At 38.0% G+C, this 24,093-nt stretch overlaps 1 protein-coding gene across 6 annotated transcripts in view; it reads left to right on the forward strand.

Annotated features, from left to right (window-relative positions):
- PPHLN1 (periphilin 1) overlaps positions 1 to 24,093 on the forward strand; it is a 71,956-nt gene that overhangs the window by 37,455 nt on the left and 10,408 nt on the right. For all 6 annotated transcript variants that reach the window (XM_080574638.1, XM_080574637.1, XM_080574636.1 and 3 more), the window contains 2 exons: positions 1,106 to 1,225; positions 4,311 to 4,451. In XM_080574638.1, coding sequence (XP_080430764.1) covers positions 1,106 to 1,225; positions 4,311 to 4,451 — 261 coding nt within the window. The remainder of the gene's footprint in view (positions 1 to 1,105; positions 1,226 to 4,310; positions 4,452 to 24,093) is intronic.

Consider the following 24,093-nt stretch of genomic DNA (forward strand, 5'->3'; position numbering starts at 1 on the left):
TTTTTGCAGAGCTATATTTGAGGAAATGGAGAGGTTTGTAATAAAACCACAGTACAAGACTTTCTGGCAGCTAGGAAGAAGTCAGATTATGGGCAAAAGTTAGGCATACTTTGGGAAATAAGAACATTGCGGCGGCAGCAGTTGTTGATAGTGAAATCAGTCTAAGAATAATCATGTAGTTCGGAAAGGTGAGCTGGGAGTTATATTACCCCTTCCTCTTAGGAACCCTCTTAGTACCTTGTTTGCATATTGAATTCCTCTTTATCTCTGTCACCTCCTGACTTTGCAGATTATAATTCTGTAATTTTTTATTTCACTTCTCTTCTGAATTCAGTTAAAGGTTGTGTCTTTATGACACAGAATCCTATAGCAGACTGCAGAGTATTTGCTTCCTCTGGACATTTATGTAATTTGCAATGAACTAATGATAAAATTTTTCTTTGTTTCTTTCTTGTTTGCTTTTTTTTGGCCATCTACATGCTGAGGTGGAACAACCGTTGGGTAGACGTTATGGCATCTTTTTTCAGGCAGTTGCCTTTTGTATCTTTTTTGATATCTATCTCAGAGTGGCAGTTATTATTACTATTATCATTATTATTGCTGTTATTATAATTTTTTTTTGTCCTAATAAACCATCTTTATCTCAACCCACAAGCTTTTACCTTTTTTTCCAGTTCTCTCCCCCATCCCACTGGGTGGGGAGGGTGAACAAATGCCTGTGTGGTGCTGAGCTGCCAAATGGGTTAAACCACAATACCTTTTACGCCTGAAAATCGCATTGAATTATAAGGTCAATCCACACTTTTGTCTGATTACTCCATAGTATCCATTAGATCCATTTGTCTTTAAACTCAGCTGGTCTCAAATTTTTCTGTTACATGAGGTTTGAACAACAAAACAAACACCCTGATTCTGAAAATATGGTGCTTTTTTAACATTTTCCTGAACTTTTTTTGTTTTTAAGCAAGTCAGCAAATGAAATCTTCGGCTTCCTTATTTCCCATTTCAAGATGTTGTAAAAAACTGTTTATTTTAGTTTTGAGGATGTTTTTCCATGTGGAAATATACTTCATGTTCAAACCTTCACTGTAATGTTTTTCTACAGGCCTTGGATAAGAGCAACAGACTATCAGAAAAGGAACTTGCAGAAGCCGCAAGCAAGTGGGCAGCTGAAAAGGCAGAGAAAGTGGATGAAAGCAGTTTACCTGAAAGAACAGAGTATGATGTAAGACAGGAGCATTAATCAATTTATTTTGTTATGAGTGTTACAACAGTAGCTTCTAGTTTTTCAGCACTTTCCTGAAAGACACATTTTATAATTTACCCTTGGAATTATCTGCCTGTACTGTGAAATTTTGGTGTAAGGGAGAGAGAGGGAAACTAAAGCCTTGTGTTTATGATGCTATATTTGTTGTTTAAAAAAAAAAAAAACACAACACCAACCCACAAAAACATAGTGCGTTTTGTTACTATGATTTGAATTCATATTGAGCAACAATTGACAAAATCAGGCTCTAGCTCTCCCATGGATTCTCCAAGGAACTGTTGCACTGGTGTAAGTTGGCTTGCCTACTGAGCTCCCTGAAACCAGCAAGGGCTTACTGAGTCAAAACATGAGTGTTCACGTAAAACATCAGACCAGAAGAGAAGCTCTGGTTTATTGAATTCAGGTCCATGCCATGGCAGTCTGTCATGTCATGTCATGTCAGGTACTCCTTTTTGGAAGCAATCCTCCTTCACCTTAAAAATTAGGTCTTTACCCTTGCTACTGCACGTGGTTGACAGATTGGTGTTTTTATTTTCCCCAAACCTTTCTTTCGTTAATACTCAGCATTAAATAATTGTCAGTTTAGACCCATCTGTTCTTGCCACTACTTGTCTTCTGCCCGTATGTTGAAGTATGATTATAGCCCTTTTCAGTGATCATTTTTCACTGCTCTGCTAACAGAGCAGGCTCTCAGGCTCTGCGAGTGTTCATTAATAACCTATTGAGAAAGCTAAGTAGTTCAGTATTTACCACTGAGGTTAATTGTAGCGAGATTGGCAAGGAACTGACAAACCTCTTGCTCTTGGACAATTCAGCTGTGGATCTTGTGTTAGGGCAAATATGGGACCTACTTGATAACCTGAATCCCTGACTGTGGGAGAAAGCAGGTTAGTAGGGATTGCTGATGGGAGGCCTAGGGCTCTCAGATCATGTGAGCATTCACCCCAGCACCGTATGCGAAAGGACTGGGTTTCTGGGAGAGCCCTTATCACCTTTTATACCTTAACCGTTTTTGAGACTTTCTTGCCTTTCTGTCCTGAACAGATTGACAAACATTACTCTGTCTCTTGGCTTTTAGTCACAGGAAGACTATATGACTGGCAGGACTTTCAAAGCCAAGGCTGGCAAGATTAGTAGACAGTAATTTCTGCAAAGAGAAGGCAGAAAGAACCTAGTAAGCATGGTGTCTTTTAACTAGCATCTTTTGATGCAGACATCTGCCTTTTGTTGCTTAAAACAAATCAAAGTCATGTAGTGTTGTTTCTTTTTGTAATAAAGTCTGTTTTAATCCTGCCGTCATTTCAGCAGGCCTGCTTTTCAACTTCAGAAACAGTCTTACAAAAACAAAATAGTACCTACTTTCCAAAGTCACGTGTCTTGAGCTTTATAATTAATGGGTTTGTATTTTATATTTGTTTGTAAATGATTTGAGGGAAAATAGAAGTGTCTTGGGAAGCATTGAACTTCCTCCTTGTATTTCACACTTACGGAACCGAAGGTCTAGATCTGAGAAATAAACAGACTGGTTCTACATTTATCAGAATTCTCTAATCAGGTCCATTGATGTAATAGCTATCAGCAACTTCTTGATATTAACAGAAAGATACAGTTAGGTAAAAGAGCCACTCCAGGAAAAAGAAATTTTAAAAAGGCGGTGACGTGAGGAAAAAGAAGGAGCAAACTGATCCAAGCACGGATGCCTTGTAGAGGAGAACATATGCATGGGCAGCTCTATTTGTAGAGAGATTCAGGAAAGCAGTGCTGAAGAGAAATATCACTCGTGTTCTTGATGAAGGGAAGATAATGCAGTGGAGGAGAGAACAGAGTGGGCCTTATGGAGAAGAGTCGTTTCCTCTCTGCAGTGGGAGAAAGATTCCAAATGAAACAATTGTTGTTGATTATGGGAGGAGTCTGAGATGATTTATTGACTAAGAAAGTGTGCCACAGGAATGCTAATGAAGGAGGTGAGGCATTTCATTCAGAGCCCTAGAAGAAAGGCTATTTCTCACCTTGATTAGTAGGCTGTCATGTATGAATTGCAACATATTTTTTTTTTCCAGTTTGTTTATCTTGCATAGTGTGTAATGGTTGAACCTTGTGTTGCACTGAACTTTTTATCAGCCTCTACTCAGGCATTTCATGATTTAGTGCAGTGAAGAGATTCAGGATGTGCTCTTCATGGTTTATATTGCTTCTGAGTTTTGAGCAGACTCTCATAGGACCTCTTCAACTCTTTTTTTCCAAATGCTTTTCTCTTACACATTACTTAAGTTTCTCCACTTCTTTAGTTTTGAACAGATTAAATTTTTATGCATCTACTTCAATTCTCAAATCTTACTACAAAAAAAAAATAAAATCCCTACTCTACTATTGTACAAATCTGTTGTGTAATATTGCATTTAAATATGCTGTAGTAATTTCTTCTCTTTTTATGTTTTCTGTATAGACTCCTTGAGGTGTGAGTCTCTATTCTTTGGGGCAGGAATACTGCCTCAATTTCCATATTAGAGGGAAGCCTATGAAATCTGATACTTCAGTAAGATTTCTGATGTTATTAGAAATCCTCTAAGCACATGTTTTCTATTGCTATGTAATAGGCATCTCTTTTCCTTTAATATTTAACCCAGAGCACTGAATGCTGCAAGAGCTCTTTCTGATTTTTGTCATTGACTATTTAACTTTGGTTTTGTTACCTTTATCCATTCCCAGAAAGCTAATCCTACTTTAATTGTGGATTTCTTGCTGGTTGGTTGTGATAAATACTAAATAGACAAGGTTCTTCTCAGAGGAAAGGCAGGTAAAGGTTATCTGACATTGTTGTTCACACAATTAAGACTGAGTCACAGATTTTCTATAATGTCATGTTTTTTACTTGTTTAACAGTTACAGAAATATGGATTTCAGGTTGTAGCAATAATACTTCACTAATGATCTTGATAACTGAAGTCATATTTAACTGAATGTATTTGGGTTTTTACTTTTGCTGTCATATGAGTTTGTATTTTTTTTCTCTCAGAACTGTGAATATTATCTTTCCTTTAAGGCTGGATCTTCAGCTCCATTGTATGTCGAACAAACAGAGGAAACAGAAACAAATATAACGGATAATACGGAATTATATGAGGATGGCCAGCTTCTTTGCCGCTCCAAAGCAATTGCAACTAAGACCAAGGAGATTGAACAGGTGAGTCCCTTTGGTTTTATGTTTTGTTACTAACACAGTGCTTGTGCTTGTGCAATGGTTTGATCTGCTGTAAATATCTTGATTTCTTTTTTTGTATCCTCCTTGGAGCATAATAATAACGTAATCTAATTTGTTGAGGCAATGGGATCATAACATCTCCATCTACAGAGATGCGTTCAGATATGTTACTGAAGAAGTATGAAATTTATCTGCACATGGGAATTAGTGGTAGTTTTCTGTAACTTAAATGTAGCACCTGTTATTTCGCAAGCAAAGGATGATTGCTGCTTTGAATAACTGTTCCAAAATCAAATATAAACAGGTAATTTCAAATGTAATTAAAAATATGGCTTTACATGAGATCAAATTATCAAAAATGACTTTTATGCTATAATTTCTGTAACTAGAATATATACAGTTTGGGGATTGAACACTAGAAGCTGCCTGTTGTTGTTTTTGTTTGGTTTTGTTTAAATCATCCAGTGCTACTGTCTTTACTCAAAGATAAAGAATCTTTACATTTTTCTTTGACTGCAGTGTTTTATATCTGGATGAGGGGGGGATATTATGTTCGAAAATTGTTTTCTCTTTTTTTTGTAGAGTATTTGGGGTTAGGTTGAATACAAAACAAGATTTTTGTTGCTCTTCTTGTAATACTGAGTTTTTGAGGAGGTTCAATAGAAGGCTATTCATCTACTAGTCTTTACTGCCATATCACTCCACAGTAAGGAAATCAACTCCAGTAACTTACTATATTTCATTTGTCATAAAGAAATGAACTGTTTTGTTTCCATAGTTTTGTTACTTTCAGTGTAGAGTTTTGGAGATTTTTCTGACTTTTTCAATACAACTCTGCCCAACTCTGGAAAATGGGTTTAAAATTTATAGGTGGTCAGGAGAGATGATTTTCGTCAAGCATCGAGATCTGTGCAATGTTTTCAGTGTGTGCCTGTGATAGGTGGAAAGAAAGTACAAATCACTTATCCCCCTCTTGATCATCTCATAGTATCTTCAAGGAAGTAGCTCTCTGGTCTGCCTGAGAAAAGATACTAAAGTTTCTTCTAGGTCTCTTCTATCTTAGCTCTAGTGGCTTTTGTTCTGTTGCCTGGGAGCCCATTTCCTATACTGTAACACTGTTCCTTTCTCTTGATACATGAAAACCAAATTTCTACTGTTTTTTTTTTTAATGTTGATTTTGCCTAAGGGTTTTCCTGGTGAAAATGGCTTCGTCTGTGCTGGGTCTGGCTGGGACAGAGCATGCTATAACTGTGATTAGGGTCATGCTGCAGTTTCTGTCCTTGTGTGTCGATCACCGGTTCGTACATGGCCTAAATCAGCTACCACCAAATACATAAACTTATGACTATTTAAAAATGACAAGCAGAGAAGGGAAAAAAAAAGACTAAGAGCAGATTTATCTGAAAAGAACAATTGTGAATGTTCAGCTGATGCTGGTGAAACTGCGAATGGTTTATTTCCCATGAAGATGTGCCCCTAGGTCCTATAGATAGGCTTATAGTCAAGAGTGATGAAAATTTGGGCGTAAAAACAATTGTTGTTTTTAATGCGATCTAAAATTATTATGTTTGGTAGTGTTGACACTTATCTCTACAGGAATCTAGATTACATTTTATAAAACAATACTTTTAGGAGTTTCGCTCAGAAAAGCCTGAGGAATAACTTTAAAAGTTTTTGATTTCACAGAACCAGTTTCTCCTGTTGTTGATTTGAATATTGAAGCTGCCAACTTCCACAGAATTAAAATAAGGTTTTACAATGATACCGGAAGCATCTTCAGTACATTTAATTCAACTGAAGAATATTTTTTTTATAAAATCAGGTACTGTAAATTAGGTTAAAGCTAGAGAAGATATTTATTTAATCATTTAAACATTGCACTATAAAGCGATCTCTGTGTTTTTCCAAGAAATTTTTAAGTGATTGCTGGTTCAGCAATTTAAACGCCATCCAGAAAATTTATTAGTATGATAGCCTTAATGTTTTTCATGATTGTGAAACACAGCAAGTTTTCTAGCTGTATCTGGAAGCAGTCTCTCTGTAGAAATGTTGTACCCTGTTGCGTTGTCTTTGAATTGTCAGGATCTAAAAGTAAACTTGTTTTAATTCTGTGTGGAGTGAGTTCTCCAATACTGACACCGAAGGTGAGAGGGAGCAAGGAGTAGAATGGGAGCTAAATTTTCACACCAGAGCACACCAGTGATGAACCGTTTACTGAATTACTGTTAACTGTGACTCTGTGAAGGTACTTTGATGAACTTCTTCATGTAATTTATGCTGTATTTCTTCTACTGTTTAACCAAAAGTGTGTTTCTGGATTTTGCACAGTAAAATCAGTCCTTAACACTCAATTTTAATGCTATTGCTTGTCATGCCATGTTGTTGATAAAGATGTAACATTTAATCTTGAAAGTGAACTGTAGGTCGTCATACACTTCAGGAAAAGGAAGACTGACTTTATAATGAAATATAGAAAATATTTCCAAGAAAGCTCTTATATAATTTCTTTCTGATTGTTTGTGTTGAAGATTCAACTCACAGCAGAAATATTTTTTGTTCAATAGACTTTTATTTTCCTTTTTTTTGTGTATTTTTTTTGTCTTTGTGCCTCTTTGCACTGAATGAAAACTCTGAAGTGTTAGCGTGTCTCCTGTTTTAATATGTTCAGTGATGTAGGGTCTAGATCCAGGATGTGGCTTTTAATGCTACATTTGTAAGCAAGCAGAAACTTTGGAGAGTTCTTAAAAACAAAAAATAGCGAGGTATTTTGCTCTGTTTTGGGGAACATGTCTTTCCCTCTTTCCCCCATAATCATAGTTTTGAAATGCAGTGGTGTGTGTTGTCTCAGCATGGTTGGGTAGGCGACCATTAGGTAGATGTTTAAAAGACTGCCCTGGGTATTTGAAAATAGCATAGCAGAGGATTTTGCATTGGCAGGTCAAGGTCAATGAATGTTCAGAGGTTGCTGATGTAACAATTTTGTGCACTTTTAATATTTTTGAATCTTGTAATATCCAATATATGCTAATGCATATTTGACTTGTTTAGTTTCTGGTTTTATATAGTTAAGGATCAGCTTATGCTTTTAGCATGTAATGTGCTGAAGTGTGGTTTTTTTCGGAAGTGATGACAAATACTCCTTGGTGTTAAGTTCCCAATTGGAGCGATTCACTGTCAGTGTTACACAAAAGGCTATCTCTTTGTTGTTCCTTATAAGCAGGAGTAGCAGGGATTCTTGAAATGTCTTATCTTGTCTAGACATCAAGTCTGCAGCACTATATTAACTAGTCCATTATTATGTGTCCAGTTTCTTAAATGTTGCATATGCAAGTTTAAGTGACATGGGTTACCTCTGAAAATCTATTATTTTCTGAAGACAAATTTTACCAAATGAGCCAAGTACCTTCCTTGGTTTTGGCAAAAAATCAAACCTCCTATGTTTCTGAATAAGATTTGACACTCAGACTTCAAAACTTCTGTTACCGCAGAGCTCTGGCATCTATGAAGGAAGCAGGAGTTAATGCATTTGTGAATGCTTTTTTTTTTTTAATGGAATTACTGCTTACTGCTAGACCTGACTGACTGGACCCTTTCAAACAATATTTTAAAATGTTCAAGCATGTAGATTAATTGCTTGTTTACTTGACTTTCTAAATTAATATTGCTTATTAACAACCCTCAATAGAATTAATGACCTGTTACCCGTATGGACAGCCTTCTTGCTGGAAGATGCTGAAAATCACAGGTTTTCTAAAGCTTACATTTGAAACTTCATATATATATAGTGCATGTAAAGAAGGAAGAATCACTGTGTGATTGGGTTTTAATGTTGCACCAGAAAAAGAAAATACTCAGATGTTTCTATCATGATAAAATGGTTACTGTGTCTGCAATGTGTGAAAATCTGCTGCATGCCTTCCTCCCCACCTTCCAGCCCATCCTTATCCCATTGCTGGTTTCAGAACAAGGAAGATGGGTTGGGGTTGCAGTACCTGACTGTGCCTAACAGTGTGCTCTTTTTTTCTGCTTTCTGGTGTAAAGTCCAGTCTATAAATGTGTACACTCAATAGCTGTTTCCAAGTTAGTTCTTGTAGGGTAGGATGCTTAGACTTTGCCTGTGTTTGTATAGCACCTGGAGCAAGAGGTGGTTACTTCTCTTGTGCTTACTACTTTATTCTTTGGGAGAAATGGGGCTGTAAAAACAAACCAAAAAAAGCAACTGAAGATGTCGGGCATTACATACAAAATGTATTTTCCAGTTCCCAGGATGCTGAGTACACTCTTATCCAGGACTTCCAATTTTTACTTTAAATGCTATGCTGTTTGATAGGAAAAGGGAAAAAAAATCTTCAGCTTACACAACAGCTTGCCTATTGGCGAGGCAGCGTGAACTCCTGAGACCACGTGGAGCGGGAGAATGAATAAGGTAGAGCTAGGTTTGAAGAACTGTAAACCTCTTTCAGAAACTGGAGAAGAAAACTGTCCCTGGGAAGGATAACAAGTGATTGATCAGAGAGGTATGAGAGGCTGAGGAAGATGGTTCATGGAATGTATGGCTGATGTTATCAACAGTGTAAAGGTGAAAGAGGATGTAAATTTGACGTAGCTTCCAGATCTTGGCCAGGAATAAGCTAATGAGAAACTATGGTAAGTATATCAGAAAAGTTTTACAAGTTCTAGGTGTGTTAGGTTAAACTTTTAAGTTTTAGCAGTTGTAGTGAAATAAATGAATAAATTGGAGTAACGGGAATCCAGGGAATAATGAAGGCAGAGGCTGTCAAAGCTGACCTTGGGTGTACCTTTTCTTTTGTCTTCAGCTGAGCCAGAGAAACGGGTTATAGTTTCCTCAGGTTAGCTTGCTGGTCTGCTTGTGCTGTTGCTCGTTTCAGGCAAAATGATCTGTGTTAGAAAAAATCTCCTAATTAAAATATGAGTTAAGAGGTGGGTAAGTTAAGTAGAGCTAAGAGGAACTGGAGTAGCTAGAGAACACATTAAAGGATTAGCTCAGATTATGGATGAGGTCAGACGTGCTTTGTTTCTGATGGGAGGAGACCAGACGAGTAATAAACCAGATGAGAGTAAAAGATGGGGAAGCTGTAGATCTTGCGTTCCCTCCTAGTTTTTCTATTGTCCTTCAGACCTTGAGTATTTAGTACACAGTAGCAAGGAGCTTAATGAAGAACTCCTCATCAGTCTAATTTGTCTGGTAGCATACTATGTGTCATGCCTCTTCTAAGCTTATGTTCTTTATTTTATTTTATTAAATGTAACAGGTAGTTAAGAGTTGTTTTTTTTTTCCTAATCAGGAAAATTTTTGTCTCAGTTTTTGGTATCAGAAAAATTGATGAGGATTCCTTTTAATGATATTGTCTGCCTATGGTCTTTTTTCATCCTTTTGTGATTTACTGATTTCCTTATATGAGTACCACTGTCCTTATATACAGGACAAATAATTTTATTACTTTTTGCACATTCTTAGGCACTTTTTCTTCCATATTAATTATGACTTGCTAATTTTTCTACAGTCTTTCAATATTTGTTAGAGCTTCTGAAGTTTTAGCATTGTGAACTCAAATCAATTAACTTATGTGTATTTGTATCCTTACTTTTCATGCTTTTCTTAAGTGGTTTTTGTACTGCAATGTTTCAATTTTCTCAGTCTGAGCTGTTTGTTAGAAATCTGCATTTTCATGTTTATTGGGACTGCCCGATAGAGAACATGAAAGCTTTTGGTCAATATCTTCATTGTACCATAGATTCTCCTTACAAACACACTGATTTAAAGCAGGATACTTGTAAGAGGGGTGTGAAAGCTTCGCTACTTTCATTTCCTTGTGTTTGAGATACCATACCTTAGAAGTTGCAGTCTTCCTCTTTGCAGTTGTTTAGTCGTGTTCTCTTCCCTTTCCATGGACATTAATGAGTTATTTAGTACGCACTGCAGCGCTCATAATTACTGCTGCGTATGCAAAACCAGAGCAACTCACTCGTTTTACTTCTGCACCTGAAGGTGTATAGTTTAATAAGGAAACGTATTACCACATTTCAGCTTTTTGCCAGCAGTTTTTTTCGTTGCAAAGCTGATAAAAAGTGAGTCTTGTTTAAAGTAAGCACTCCTAGGGCAATACTTGTAAGAGAATTCAACACCAGAAATGTTGTACACATGTAACAGTAAGGTATCCTCATTCTTAGTGACTCAGATACATTAGATGATGGAATTCACCTTTCTATCATTATTTATCTAGGGAAGATTTTGTGTCAGTTTGTTTTGTCTTGCCTTTTTAATGCAACATTTTTTTGTCCTGTGCTAAGCACATTGTTGTGAAGTTGGTTAGTACTGGGAACTCCACCTGTGGAGTCAGCGATACAATTTTTGACACAGTGATGCTTCGTTTATGTGATCGAGCAGTACTGCAGATTCCACGATCTCAACAGGGACTGTTTGCTTACAGTCTTAAGGGGGATTGCTTACCAATGTTTGCTGGTGGATCTCTGGAAGACTTAAATGAGAGAATGGTAGCAGTTAATTACTTGATAAAATTGCTCAACTTAGTTAAAACTAACAAAAGCATGAATGAGAATTGTATCAGTTTCGCTCTTTGTCCAGCTGTTCTAATTTGAAAGGTGAGGGCCACTCGTTATCGAATAAAGTGAAAATCTAAGGAGTCATCCATTAAGTAGTATTTTTTTCAATCAGCTGCTAGCAATGATTGATTTAAAATGTCTTGTTCTGTTGTGAGAAACTACAACCTAAGAGGGTGAAAGAAGACTTGGAAACTGTAATACTGAAGAGACTAAGAAGTACTGCTTTCAAGAGATAAGTTTAAACAGGATTGGAAAAGACACTTGGAAGAGGATAAACCGTCTAAAAATGTATGGGCCTTGATATATGTAATTAGGAGCTAATTGTGAGAAATTGCCTACTGGAAAGAATGTCACAAGTTAAGGTGCTTGGAAGGATAAGTAGGAATGACACAGGAAAACCTCCTGAGAAAGCTAAAGGACAAGAACAGAAATGGTGAATAGGCCAAGCCCTAACACAAGCAGTAGTTTCTGTGGGGGTGAGGGTTAATGGTTTGAGGGGGAGAGTTGCTGTTTCTCTTCTTTTTTTTTCCTTCTTCTTTCCTGTTTTTAATAACTTGAATTTCATTTAAAGGATAAAGAGAGAAGCCTCATGCCCTCCAACTTTGTCTCCAACCAGCATATTTTTGCTTTAACAAAAGGGTGTTGGTGGACTTGAGAAGTGCTTATAGCAGCGCAGATTTATTTTTGAACTGTTTTAAGGGTGAAAGACAAAATCCTCTCTTAGTTGGATCAGGGCACTGAGGCTTAAGATAGGAACTTAGTATTTTTCTCTCTTATAAAAAAAAGTCTTTTGAACAAGACATCTTCTGAATTTCTGAGGAATGTTTCAGCATTGCTGCCTGAGAAATTGATTGCTTCATGGATTAAAACTAAACGAGCATAGGGTCAGCTCAATATACCTAACAGTTAGGTCCAGACATTTAAATTGCCTCAGGAATTGCCCTGGCTCAAAGAACTGCTCTCTAGTATCTATTTTCCCTGCCACCGTAACACTGATTTCATGTTAGCTCCATCTGTATTCCTGGTACAGTCAGAGTGTTTACCTTCTGAAAGACTTAGAGATAAAATGGGATGTTTGTAGGGCACATGGAGAACAGTGTCACAAAGGGAAAGAGAATTTCATAAAACCATGTGTGATGATAGGGAAGAGGGTAACTAAGCAAACACAAAACCTCCTGGTAAGTGGCAAATGCCACGGAGAGGTAGGTGACAGGAGGGCCTTGATGTTTAGTACAGAAGCCAGTTTCCATCTCTGCTGTATAGATAAGAGCTTCCAGGCCTCAGGAGGCTGGAACAGCCAGCCACGGAAGAGCATTGCACAGACAACCTGGAGGTAGGGAAAATCCACTGAAGTGTGAACCTACAGCTTTGTTGTTGAGGGTCTCTTTCACAGACTGGGGCTGATCGTAGTTTAGCAGCAGCTTGTTTGGTAGATGACAGCTTTGCCGGTGCACGGAGTTTAAATCCTCCGATCCACTTGTAATCTGATTTGTATAAAGCACTGACATTCCCTTGTAAACACAGGATCGTCTGCATCCAAAGACATTTTGGTGATAGACTGCCACATAGTTTTAAAATTCCGATTTCTTCTTGTATTTTGAGTCTCAGTCCCTATCCTGATGTCCTTTCTGCTGGCAGTTGTCCCACGGAGCAGGCTAAACTCAAGATGATTTGAAGATGGATAGGCTACAGTTTTTTAATAGCTGATTCTTCCCTGTGAATAGTAGTGATTGGATGGCATTTTGGAAGCAAACAAATGATTTTTTAAAAGCTGAAATTTACAGAGATCTGTTTTTTGCTCAAATTATTTTGAGTGCACATAGTGTTTATATATATATACATATATATATATATCTTAAAAGCTTGGCTTAGAAAGTGTTTGTACACTCTGACCTTTAAAATATAAGGCAATCTTACAGTTCTTTTTTCACGTTATTTATTTTAGAAAGTTAATTCCAAAAGTCTCTGGAATTAGCTCTTACTTTCCTAAATGGTATGGAAAAAATCTTTAGTTGCACAAGTACCTTATGCATGTACTATTTCTGTAAGTTAAAATTATAAAAACATTAGATTTTTATCTTGGGGTGTTAATGACTAATGCAGATCATCATTTATCACCAGCCCACAAGTATCATTTTCTTGTTTTGTTTGACTCTTATTTGCACTGACGTTGTGACTTTCAGTCCTCTGTAACTGTCTGGTCATAGACTACTACGGACACACAACGTCTGGTGGCACGCTTCACAAAATGTGGCAGATAAATGAGGGACAAGATTCCCCCTGGGACACGGGACAAAGGTTTTGCAATGTGCCCGTTTTACCTTGGTACTTTGACTGTGAAAGGCTAACAAAGTCAACCTGACTTGTAAAAATCACAGAAGTTGAAGACTGACTAAATGAAATAGGCCATGTTGTTCATGGATCTCTGGCTTCTCATGCTTCTTTAAGGCTGTTTATACATTAATTTTCTGAACTATTGAACTTTGTGTATTGCTCTGACTGGCCCTAATAACCCTTAATAGATGGTTTAATTGACTTGTTAGCAATCTTTCCCCCTTTTCTGCCCCCCAACCAGCTTAAGTACTTTGTTTTGTTACAACACTTTCATTGCTGTACATACTTGCTTGGCCTTAATGACTCCCCACAAGCAGTTCACCACCTCAGAGTGGTAGATAATTCACATATTAACTTTTTTAGTCACATGCTACCTAAAGAGAAAAATTCTGCATAAGCATTTTAAACACAAAATTGGAATAGATTAGGCTGTGCTGACACAGGCTTTTCAGTGAGCACCTACAACTGGAAATTTGCCCATTTTATTGCTTTTTTAAGAAAACAAAATTGGCTTCCTGGGAAAACTGGCTTATGCAACCACATTGCATCTGTGCCGTGTATCTTTTGAATCTACTCTCAAGTTTCAACTAAGTTCAATTTAGGCATAACCCAAGATGATTAGTTGTTACAAGCTTTATGAAAATAGGCAGTAGAAGAAACTTTGAATTCCAGTGGAGAAGGACCGTAATATGATTGCATTTCATGAGACATGAGAACATCCTCTTGTGCAAGTGCTGCAGTTGGTTTTTTGTTTGTTTTTCAATGGGGAATAATAGGAAAGATAAAACTCTTCAAAGTATTTGTTTAATTTCTGTCTAAGCTGCCATGACCAGAACTGTCTTGTGTAGGACACCTCACTGTCTTTGAACTTGAATAGCCTTGGTTCTGCACGTTTCAGGTAACTTACTCATTGGGAGGACTGGTGCCTTACTCGACACTCTCGTAACAGCTTCTTCCAGGTAGTTTGCTGGAGCACTGACCTGGTTGTGAGCTATGCTGGTACCCAGCTGCCTGGGACCCTAAGGCTCTTGAGTAGATCTCAAAGGGAAGAGCAGTCACAATGTTCAGTGTTTTTCATAGGAAGACAGGTCAGTTTTGTGGACAAAATGCTCCCTTTCAATTCAAATGCTAACCTCTTACAGTTCATTAAAATATTTGCACTTTTAGGAAAATGAAACGTTCAGAAATCTTTTGATCTTCATTTCTTTATCAATGATGAACTGGAAGTACTCGGTTACAGAGAAACATCCCCACAGAGGCACAGCTCAAAGTATGAAGCATTTGGACTGTGCTCTTAGTCACATGGTCTGAATTTTTGGGTAGACCTGTGTGGGGCCAGGAGTTGGACTCGATGATCCTTCTAGGTCCTTCCAACTCAGGATATTCTGTGATTCTATGAAAGCGAAGTAAAACCAAATGCCCTTTTGAACACTACCACTGAGTAGGGTGGTTGCAACAAAGACCCTGTTAGGGTTTAAGATACTGGCTCTTCGTTCATTTTGTGGGGGACCTGTGAGCTGGTTGCAGCCTCCATGAAGCCTGTAAGTAGACCACTGGTGGGGCAGTCTCACCCAGCAGAGGGATGGAGGCTATACCTTCGCCAGCTCTTGGCAATGAGTGGTGCTCCCCCCTCAATCAAAAGTACATTTTTTTTCACACAGATTAGAGAAACCAGCATAGGATGGTGTGTGAATGTCAAGGTAGGAAACTTCCTTGTCAAAATTTCTTTTTTTTTTTTTTTTAATGAAGTGCTAAAGGGAAGGTGGAAGGAAGACTGGGTGCAGGAGAGGATCCAGAAGGCACGAGCAAAAAGGTGCAGGAGTTTCTGAGGAATTGGTGGACTGGAACTACGTCTAGCTGAGGGATGATGCGACCTGTGAACTGGAGGGAGGAGGCAGTCTGGAAGAGATTAAAGGATTTGCGGTGACAGGAGGGTTTTAGAGTTGGCAACTGAGAGTATGGAAAGCAACGAGCAAGGGTGGGACTGGACATGCAGTTGAAAAAAAGATTTGTGCCGAGATCAGGAACTGCAGCCAAGAGGGTGGGGAAAAGAAAATGATCGGGAACGATTGGGACATGGGTGGAGATGGGAATTAATTCCCCAGGAGAAGCTCTGAAGCCCATGGGCAAATGAAGTGGAGTTTCTCACTGGCTAGAGGGTGGAGACGCTGCATCATGCAAGAAAACCTGTTGCTATTTCTAGCGCCAGAAACAAGTGGGGAGCAGTCAGGTGCTACCAGCTTGGTGTCTTCCCCTCTCTGTACCCTCGGGACATCCACGGGAAGCTACAGTCGGGAGGCAGGATGTGCAGCGTTCCAGCTCTGAACACCTGAAACTGCTCGCTGAAGAATTAGATAAACACATCATTGCTGGTTGTGCTCCTGTTTGCTTTGGCTTACCCTATTTCTCATCAATTAAAAATCAAAACAACATGGATAATTTCTTCATGTAAAAATGTTTCAAATGAAATTATTAACCTGTTTGCCTGAGTGGACATCTAGCTATAACTCAAAAATGTCAGGATTATTTTTTAAATATTTTTCTTAGTTTTTACTTAAATTTATGATTAGGCATAACTGCAGTTCACTGTACGGTTTCCCATTTTCTTGGTTTGCTATTGTAGGATGTTTTCTTGCAGCAATGTTTTCTCTAAAATCAGGAGCAAAGATAAACTCTAAGATTCTGTTTCCTGCCTCACTGAAGTCAGTCGATGCCTTTTTCCTCTGAGTTTCTAGCAACAGGATACCTAAATGTTGAACTCTCAGCCGTGGAACGATCTCTGACTCACCCTTGGTTTGGTTCAGGCTGTTGGTTTCTTGAGCCCATTTATAAGTGATGTGTGCTTTTAATAACACAGTGAAATGTTTCATAATACATACAACAAAATGATTGGTCTTGTTATTCTTGCAGGCTCCTTTTGGATTGAGAATTGCATCTGCATTCCAAATGTGACAATTATCATCTGTACACTAGTGAATATACAGTAAAAATGGATGTAGTACCAAGTCATTAACATACCTAATCCAGCTGTGATTAATCTAAAATTGCAAATTTGTATGTGATTTGATAAGACAGACTTTTAAGATTAGTTAAACCAAATATAGCATGCGTTCTTGGTATGTGAATTTTCCACATCGCTTGTCAGCCAGTACTTGGGGAATGGGGTGGTGGTCAAAAAAACCTTCCATTTAAAGTAATGATATTGTCTTTTACGAGCTAGAGAAACTCAGTTTTAAGAGTATTCCTTTCTATTTTAGGCAGGCTGGGCTTTTTGCTGCCAGGAAAAGCATGTTCCCATCATAGTGAGTTGAGACTCAAGGCTTTTGATCTGTGTAGGTGTTACTGGTGTCATGGTAAGCAGGTAGAGGAATGATTCTGATTAGAACTGGGTCATCTACTGCAGATATTATTCCCTCTTTGTATATCTATATTGATCCAAATACATTTTTTTATTGATGGGAGAAACATAATTTTTGCATGTACTTGCTTTCGATGGTGCAGTGAAAATGTAAGGTAACTCCTCACTTGTTTTAGATCTGTGGTATATGGTGGGGGCTTTCAGGAACATAGCGTGGTTTGCAGCACCATCCTCTTCCCTTACCCGTTGTATAGGCCATTTTATTCGCTCTTTTTGAGTCAAGGCATTCATCATAAAAGTGATCCTTTCTACTTTAGGAAAAGCAGGGTTTGATCACTTGTAACCTTTTTGTTAAACTGATAGTGGACGTTTTTGAAAGTCTAGTGTCTTTGGAGTAACAAGGCTCATGTCTTATTTCTCTATCTCAGGCTTCAGTTTATCTCTAGTCTGCTCTTTGACCAAGCCTTCCATACAGTGTGACCAAGTAGTCTTGAAAAATAAATTAGCATGTTGCTGAAGAGTTATATTAAGATATGCATAGGTTTGTTTGGGATAAAGTAATGAGCTTATTTATGTTGTGGATTGGCTGAGGTATTAAAAGAGGCAAGGTCGTAACAAGTTAGCTAAGTCTGAATACTCAATGTCAGGTGAGGTTTTATGCATATAAGGGTACAAGCTTTCACTGGTTTATTTGCAGTTCATTTCAGTATGAGTTGCTCAGCCTGTATGTCTAACTTGTAAGTTAGTTTTTTACTGTATTTCTTAAAGCTATCTGTTATTTCAAATGAAGGCTTTGAAAGAAGGTGTGCATACCTATGTAACGTATGCGGGGTTCAGTGTTTGTTTCTGTTCTTTAAATAATGTTCCCATTTACTTACCAAAGTGTTACCTTTTATGTTTTCGTATTTGATAGAAATGCCTGAAATGTACATTCTTAAGTATTTGCCTTTATGTCGCAAGGTAGTGCAAGGACGCTCTAATGATTCACTTGATGTGAAACATTTTTCAATGAATTTCTGAATTTTTTAAGGAACTACATTATATGAGAGCAGGGAAGGAGCAGGGAATACTTGGGTAAAATGTGGTAGCAGAAGTAAGGGTAGTGAGAAGCAAGAGTTGTGCCCTGTTATATACGTATAGGCCATCTGCGAAGTCTTTGGAGCAGGAGGAGTGACTTGGCCTTGTCCATAGCAATGTTTGCTGAGCAACATAGAACTGAAGAGAACAAAGATAAGAGGTGAGCAAGTGAAAGAGAGGTTAATGCTGAACTGAGGTAAGATGAAGGGAGTCAATGAATCATATTAAAACCAAGCAACGTTTTTCTCATGTGGTTTCAGTGCATTGCAAGCCAATGAATGGAAAGTGATGGTCGTATTTTTTTCATTAAGAATGTAAACTATTGGCTTGTCCTAAGAAAGGCAACTTTTTTTTAAAAAAAAATGAAAGTTACCATTATCATCCTACAGGGTTCATGGTGCTCTTTAAGTCAATAAATGAAATAATTCTTTGTTTAGCATGTAAATCAATTCTTTGTGGATACTAATCCTTGAAATAACAAAATGTCAGGGCTTGAAAATAGAAAGTTTGCAATGTTTATACCCTTATGTGATTTTAAAAAACAAAAGGCCCGCTGGAATTTCTAAATGAAATGAGAAAGTGCCATTCATTTTCATTGCGTTTTTTATTGAATTTGACTTGGTCTGTTCTGGATGATTAAATCTGTTTCCTCATTTGATTCTGTTTCCAGACAGCGTGGTTCAGCTAGAATTTGACTGGCTTGAATTGTTTTGTTTTGGTTTTTAACAAAAAAGTTCTGGAAAGCTGCACAGAGTGAGGAATGCCTTATTTTTCAGGATATGTTTGTACGAATAACCCCTGTCTATTCTGTATCTTTGAGAGCACATGGTAATCTTGTATGGAGTAAGGTTAAAAGGTAAATGGCATGGAACTGTTTCTTTTGGCTATTGCATTAAAGTGTTTGACCTTTAGAAACCTATTTTTATCTGAGGCAGTAAACTGTTCTGCTTATCAAAAGAGACTTCAGCGCTCTCTTTCCATGCTGTTCTTATCCAAAACACACCGTATCAATTTAGCATCAGCAGCCTTTATCTGCAACAGCTATTATTCTGCTTAGGGATGCAGCATTAAAAAGTTTGTTTATATTGTAACAGTACATTTTATTCAATAAGCACTTTCTTGTATGAAACTATGGCTTCCAGTTTCATTATCTAGTTTAGATCTTTTGTATTACCTCCTTATTCACCAGTACAGTGGTATTCTAAAATTCCTGCACCCCAAATGCTGCTTTTAAGGATCAGAAATCTGTAGAAATGTAGTGATTATAAAACATGAAAGAAGGAGATTTAAATCCATGAAAGGAAGACTAAGTGCAGATTCAGTCTGTTAAAAGTTCAAGCGTTTTTCAATGGACTAAGAATTATTCAGCTGGCAAAAGTTCATCGGTAAAACATTGCTTCATTACAGTTGCCAAGAATTCTCATTGCTTTGCTAAAAGTAGACAAAAATCAGCTTTGCAGAAAAGAAAAATATAAAAGTTTAAATATTACATCATTATTAACAGTATTGGATTGATAAACTGGTATAGAAGGAGATGGTAGTGTTGTTTAATTTTTTTATTGATGCAATTGTTAATTTACATGATGCTTTAGCATCATTACTAGCAAACAAATACTGGTAGTATAACTAGCTTTCTTGCTTTACACTAAAAGTAAATAAGGAATTTGAAATAATTTGAAAAGGGCTGAGTCTAGAACTCCGCGATAAGTTCTGTAAGTTCTTCCTCCTGAGTATTGGAAATATCTCTGATACTTGTTGACTTAGTGAATTTATGTCACGCTGTTTTCATAATTTATAGATGTCAGGGATCACAGGAAGCTGCTTTAAGATATCTGAAGAACACAGAGCTCAAGCTCTCAAAACTCTCCCTTCCTCCCCCCCCCCCCCCCCCCCCCCCAAAAAAAAGTGTTTGATCCCAGTTTTCTTCTGCAGGTCACAATACTTTTTATAATGACTGACTGAAACCAGACTCTGAAAGAATCAAAGCCTTTCAGTGGATGCCAGAACCTGGAGACAAGCGAACACTTCAAAAAGTCACAAGTGTGTTCGCATACCTTGCCAAGTTCATTCCAGCTCTGCCCTCTGTCAGGTCGCCCCGTTAGACGACTTCTGGAAAGTGTTCGGTGTCACTGGGCTGAACAACGCAGGCATTCCTTTAATGAGTTTGATGGGTAGCAGTTCTTGTGCTGAAATGCTGCAGCATAGCTCGGCTGTCGCGTTGGTATAGGCACGTAACAAGGAAATGGGAAGCCAATGTTCTTAGTCTCAGAAGATCTTTTAAAATACAAAATGTGCTAATTTTTCACATGGAAAAATAGCTTGTGGTATGAAAACAAGTGTTTCCCAAGCTTTTTGAAACAGCTGATAACTGTGATTCTTCAATTTTTCTTATGAGCTATAACTCCAGCCTACCCAATAACTGATTCAAAGTACACGAGGACACAGCCAGTGGTGTATCCACTGAGTAATGGTGAACTTCTGTGTCCCCTTGGACCACAATTGGTAATCACTGCCCTAAGATATATGATTTACTAACCATAAAAGACAATTTCTGCTCCTTGTGGCTTTCCCTTTAGCGAGACATGTTTTCTATTTGTACCAATTTTTGGGTCGGATTTCTGCTTCCAATTGAATTGGAAATAGATAGAATTGTGGGAACAGATTCAGGAGGGGTGGTCTGAGTGTGGGATGCTAAAAAGTACAGAAGGAAGGAAGATGTTTGCAATAAGAAGTGAGGCTTCATCATATATCTTTTCTGATCTCCTCTCCCCTGCTCCCCTCCCAGCCATTATGGGCTATGCTAGCTTTATGTTCTGTCTCTTAAGATGCTTGGTTTTTGACTGAAGATGCATGCTAAGATGCACACTTGTTTAAGCACAGATCCTGTGTGCTTTGTGTAGGTTAGGCAGCAACTCTATAAGATGTCCCAAATGAGCCCAAAGACACTAGGCTTTTAACCTACTAGTGTAAGGCTAAATGTCCTCTCTAGACATCATCTATAGCTGCTCATCACCCTCTCATCCAAAATAGGTGATTCCTCCCTGCAGCCCAACTGATACGCTACGTATGACCTAATCAGGCTGATTTTGCCTAAAACTTATTTTTAAGAGCAGCTTTCTTTAGTGCTGGCTCACAAACCAGTGAGGTGATGATTTCTGGCATGGGGATGGTGACAGGTGGCAAAGGGGGAATAGTCTCCTCAGCTGTCACAGCTGCATGTGGAAAAAGACACCATCCATAAACTAGGGAAAAATTATGGGAGTCTTGAAAAAATAAATAAAACCAAAACACAGCCTTAATTTACTTTTTCCTTTATTAATTTTTATATTTGAAATTAGCACTTGAATAAATGACGAGTGACTTCTTAGAGGTAGAGACAGGACCATGACTTGGACGTTAAAAAAAAAAGTAGGTCCGTTATTGAGGCACTAATAAAACTGATTTGTGAGGCTAATATAACGTGTGAAGTAATTCTAAACTTTCAGAAACCTTAAGGTTTAACATAAACTAAGTAATAAAATGTTGGTAATCTAAGTAATTGTTTTTCTTCTTGCAGCTGTTGCTTTTCCTCTGAAGAAGTTGTCCATTACATACAGTACTTCACTTATTTTCTGTAGTATTTTCTTTATGCTGTGCATGTAATTAAAAGAAAAAAAAGTCTTATGGCATGCATAACTAAACCTGCTTCAGTGCTTTATTTTTTAACCATTTAAAAAAATAAAATGAAAAGGTTGCTCTCAGGCAGTGATGGTGAGCAAGCCTTCTCGTTTAAGGCTGGTTCTTAAACTCATGGTTTTACTAGCTTTGAGCTTACAGTAACGGGGCAGTAGCCAGTTAATCATACAACTGATCTGCTAGTTGTTCTTAATTAAAAAAACTTTATTTTTATTATTTTTTTTCTAGCTGCTCACTTACATTGTGCCATTGAAGAAATTATAGGTGATCCACGCTCTTGACCACTGCCAAAACCAAGCCATTTTAATCCAGCGTGTTGCATTTGAGAATACTGGTAGCTGAGGGTATTTGATGAAGTTGAAAGCATGAAAATTTCTGTTGAGGAAAAATTCGTTCACCTCAAGGCACTTTTTACAAAAAATTCATGCTCCATTGCTGATTTTGACTGTGACACAGTCTGTATATGGGGATTTTAAACCTACTGTACCTTCTGTATGAAAAAGGTTGTGTGTTTTTATGATGAGAGTGGTTTCTGTTGTAATTAGTGCCATTAATATGCAGCCCCTTCTGATGAACCTTAAATGAGTTATAGCTTTCCTTTATGGTCAGCGGACATGACTGAAAGCTATTAAAGCATTTTTAGCAAGAGAATTAACACAGACAAACAGAGTCTTCTGTAGATAAACTTCGCCCTTCCTGTTTTGGATCGAGCAATAAGTTTACCATGGAGCAAATTTAGGAAATAGCTTTCCATCAATTCCGTATTTTATAAATAAAAAGTTGCAGGGTGAGGTCCTTCCTTTGGCATAAAGCTGATTATTTCCTGTTTAATCCTGAACTCGTGCATTTTAAGCAATGGGATTTTTTAGTGTCCTTCAGAGAGAGGAGTTTTTAGGATTTCTGTTTAGTTTATGGTCCCATGAAAATGTAATTTCTAGACTTTGGGATCATTAGAGGGGAAAAAAAGGAAATTAATAGATATATAAAGTACTGCTTTTTGGGAGAATTTTTGGGCTTACCTGCACATTTTTTGTAGCTGGACGTTCTTAAACATGAAAGTGGACATCCGACTACACGAGCTGAAGAGGTATAATTGGTACAAGAGATTATCAGCACTTCTAGTAAAGGTTAGAAAGTGATGAATTGTAATTGCTATGGACTATTTGAATTCAGATTTATAATCTGCTGGCTGTGGGCACACGCTTTCTGGGAGAAGAATATGTGAGGCAGAACTTAACCTCATACTGCTGTTTTACCTCGAGAGCACACCGCTTAATACATGAAGTAACACTACCCTCGTCCAACACATCTGTTGTAAAGGAGCCTGTGAAATCTAGGCCACACACAAGCCAGTCTCGGAGGGCCTGTAGCTGGTGTTAGAATGCTGTTATTATGTGGTCCAATTGGTTTAGTAAAGAATTATCTCCAGTAAAACCATGTAACATAATCGTTCTTGCTCTCCCACATGGGAGCTGCTTTTGCTCGGCTGAGCAAGACGTTTCTGGAAGAAGCAATAACGCACTTGCTTTGCCAAAACGTAAAACTAAATGAAGTGTATCGTTATGCACATTTTTGTTATATATCAATTCTTGCTCATTTAAGCGTTCACTTAAAGTCCTCCACTGTAGTATTAAAAATTATTAAAGTAAATATATGGATTTCCTAGCAATATATTTTAAGTAAACCTCTTACTCCTTATTGAAAACTTGTTTGTAATCATTTTAGAGTGATGGGGAAGTGTTTAGAGAATGTAAGCTTTCATAAATAAAGATCTGCTGCCGAACTTCCCCAGATATTAATGTAAAGGCCAGGAAATACAGGTTGGAGCAGGTTAAGGTTTATCTTGCCGTGTGCTGACTGTTGTGTGTGTGATGATATGCTTTCCCCCTTCGCTTTGACTTCAAGGAGAGTTGAGACAGTCCCATAATTCTTACAAGCAGGTTTCTGACTGGTATCAACGCAATTAGCCTTTGCTATGCTTGTGCAGAAGGACATAGCCCCAGCCTACAGATTTGTCCTCGTTGTGTAACCGGAGCTGTAAACGCTGGCTACAATTGGTGCGGACTCATCTTTTTAATTGCTTTCTGTGTTTTGTTGGTTTTGGCTCTGCTCAGGTGTCACCCAGAAGCTGCACGTTCCGTCTGGGGATTCCTTCACAAGCGTTGAGTAAATGCACAAGGCCGTGTCATTTTTTGTTTGGGCAGTGAAAGGAGGAAAGAAAAGAGTTGGGAGCAATGGTGCTCCTCTACAGAGGTGGTGCTTAGAAGCATTTCTGCTCAGAGGCAGAATCCTGCCCAACAGAAGGCATAGGAGGATGAGGCTGAGGTGCTTAAGACTTTTTTTTTGTTTGTTTTTAATTACATGTACGAGGATGGTGGCTGGGCAAGGCCACGTGGCTTTGATAAGCCAGCAATACGCTTCTCCTGAGCTACAGTACGCTCCACCCTATGCAAGCCCCATGACTTCACTGTCACTGCAGAGGTGTCACCAGGGGCGTGCTTTGAAGCAAAGGAGAATCCAGATGATGGCTTGAGCTTAAATTGGGGATAATGGCTTCATTGAGGTAACTAACTTGGCCTGCATGTTTTCTTCCCA

Source organism: Anser brachyrhynchus (assembly GCF_964034855.1).
Source record: "Anser brachyrhynchus genome assembly, chromosome: 1".
Lineage (NCBI taxonomy): Eukaryota > Metazoa > Chordata > Aves > Anseriformes > Anatidae > Anser > Anser brachyrhynchus.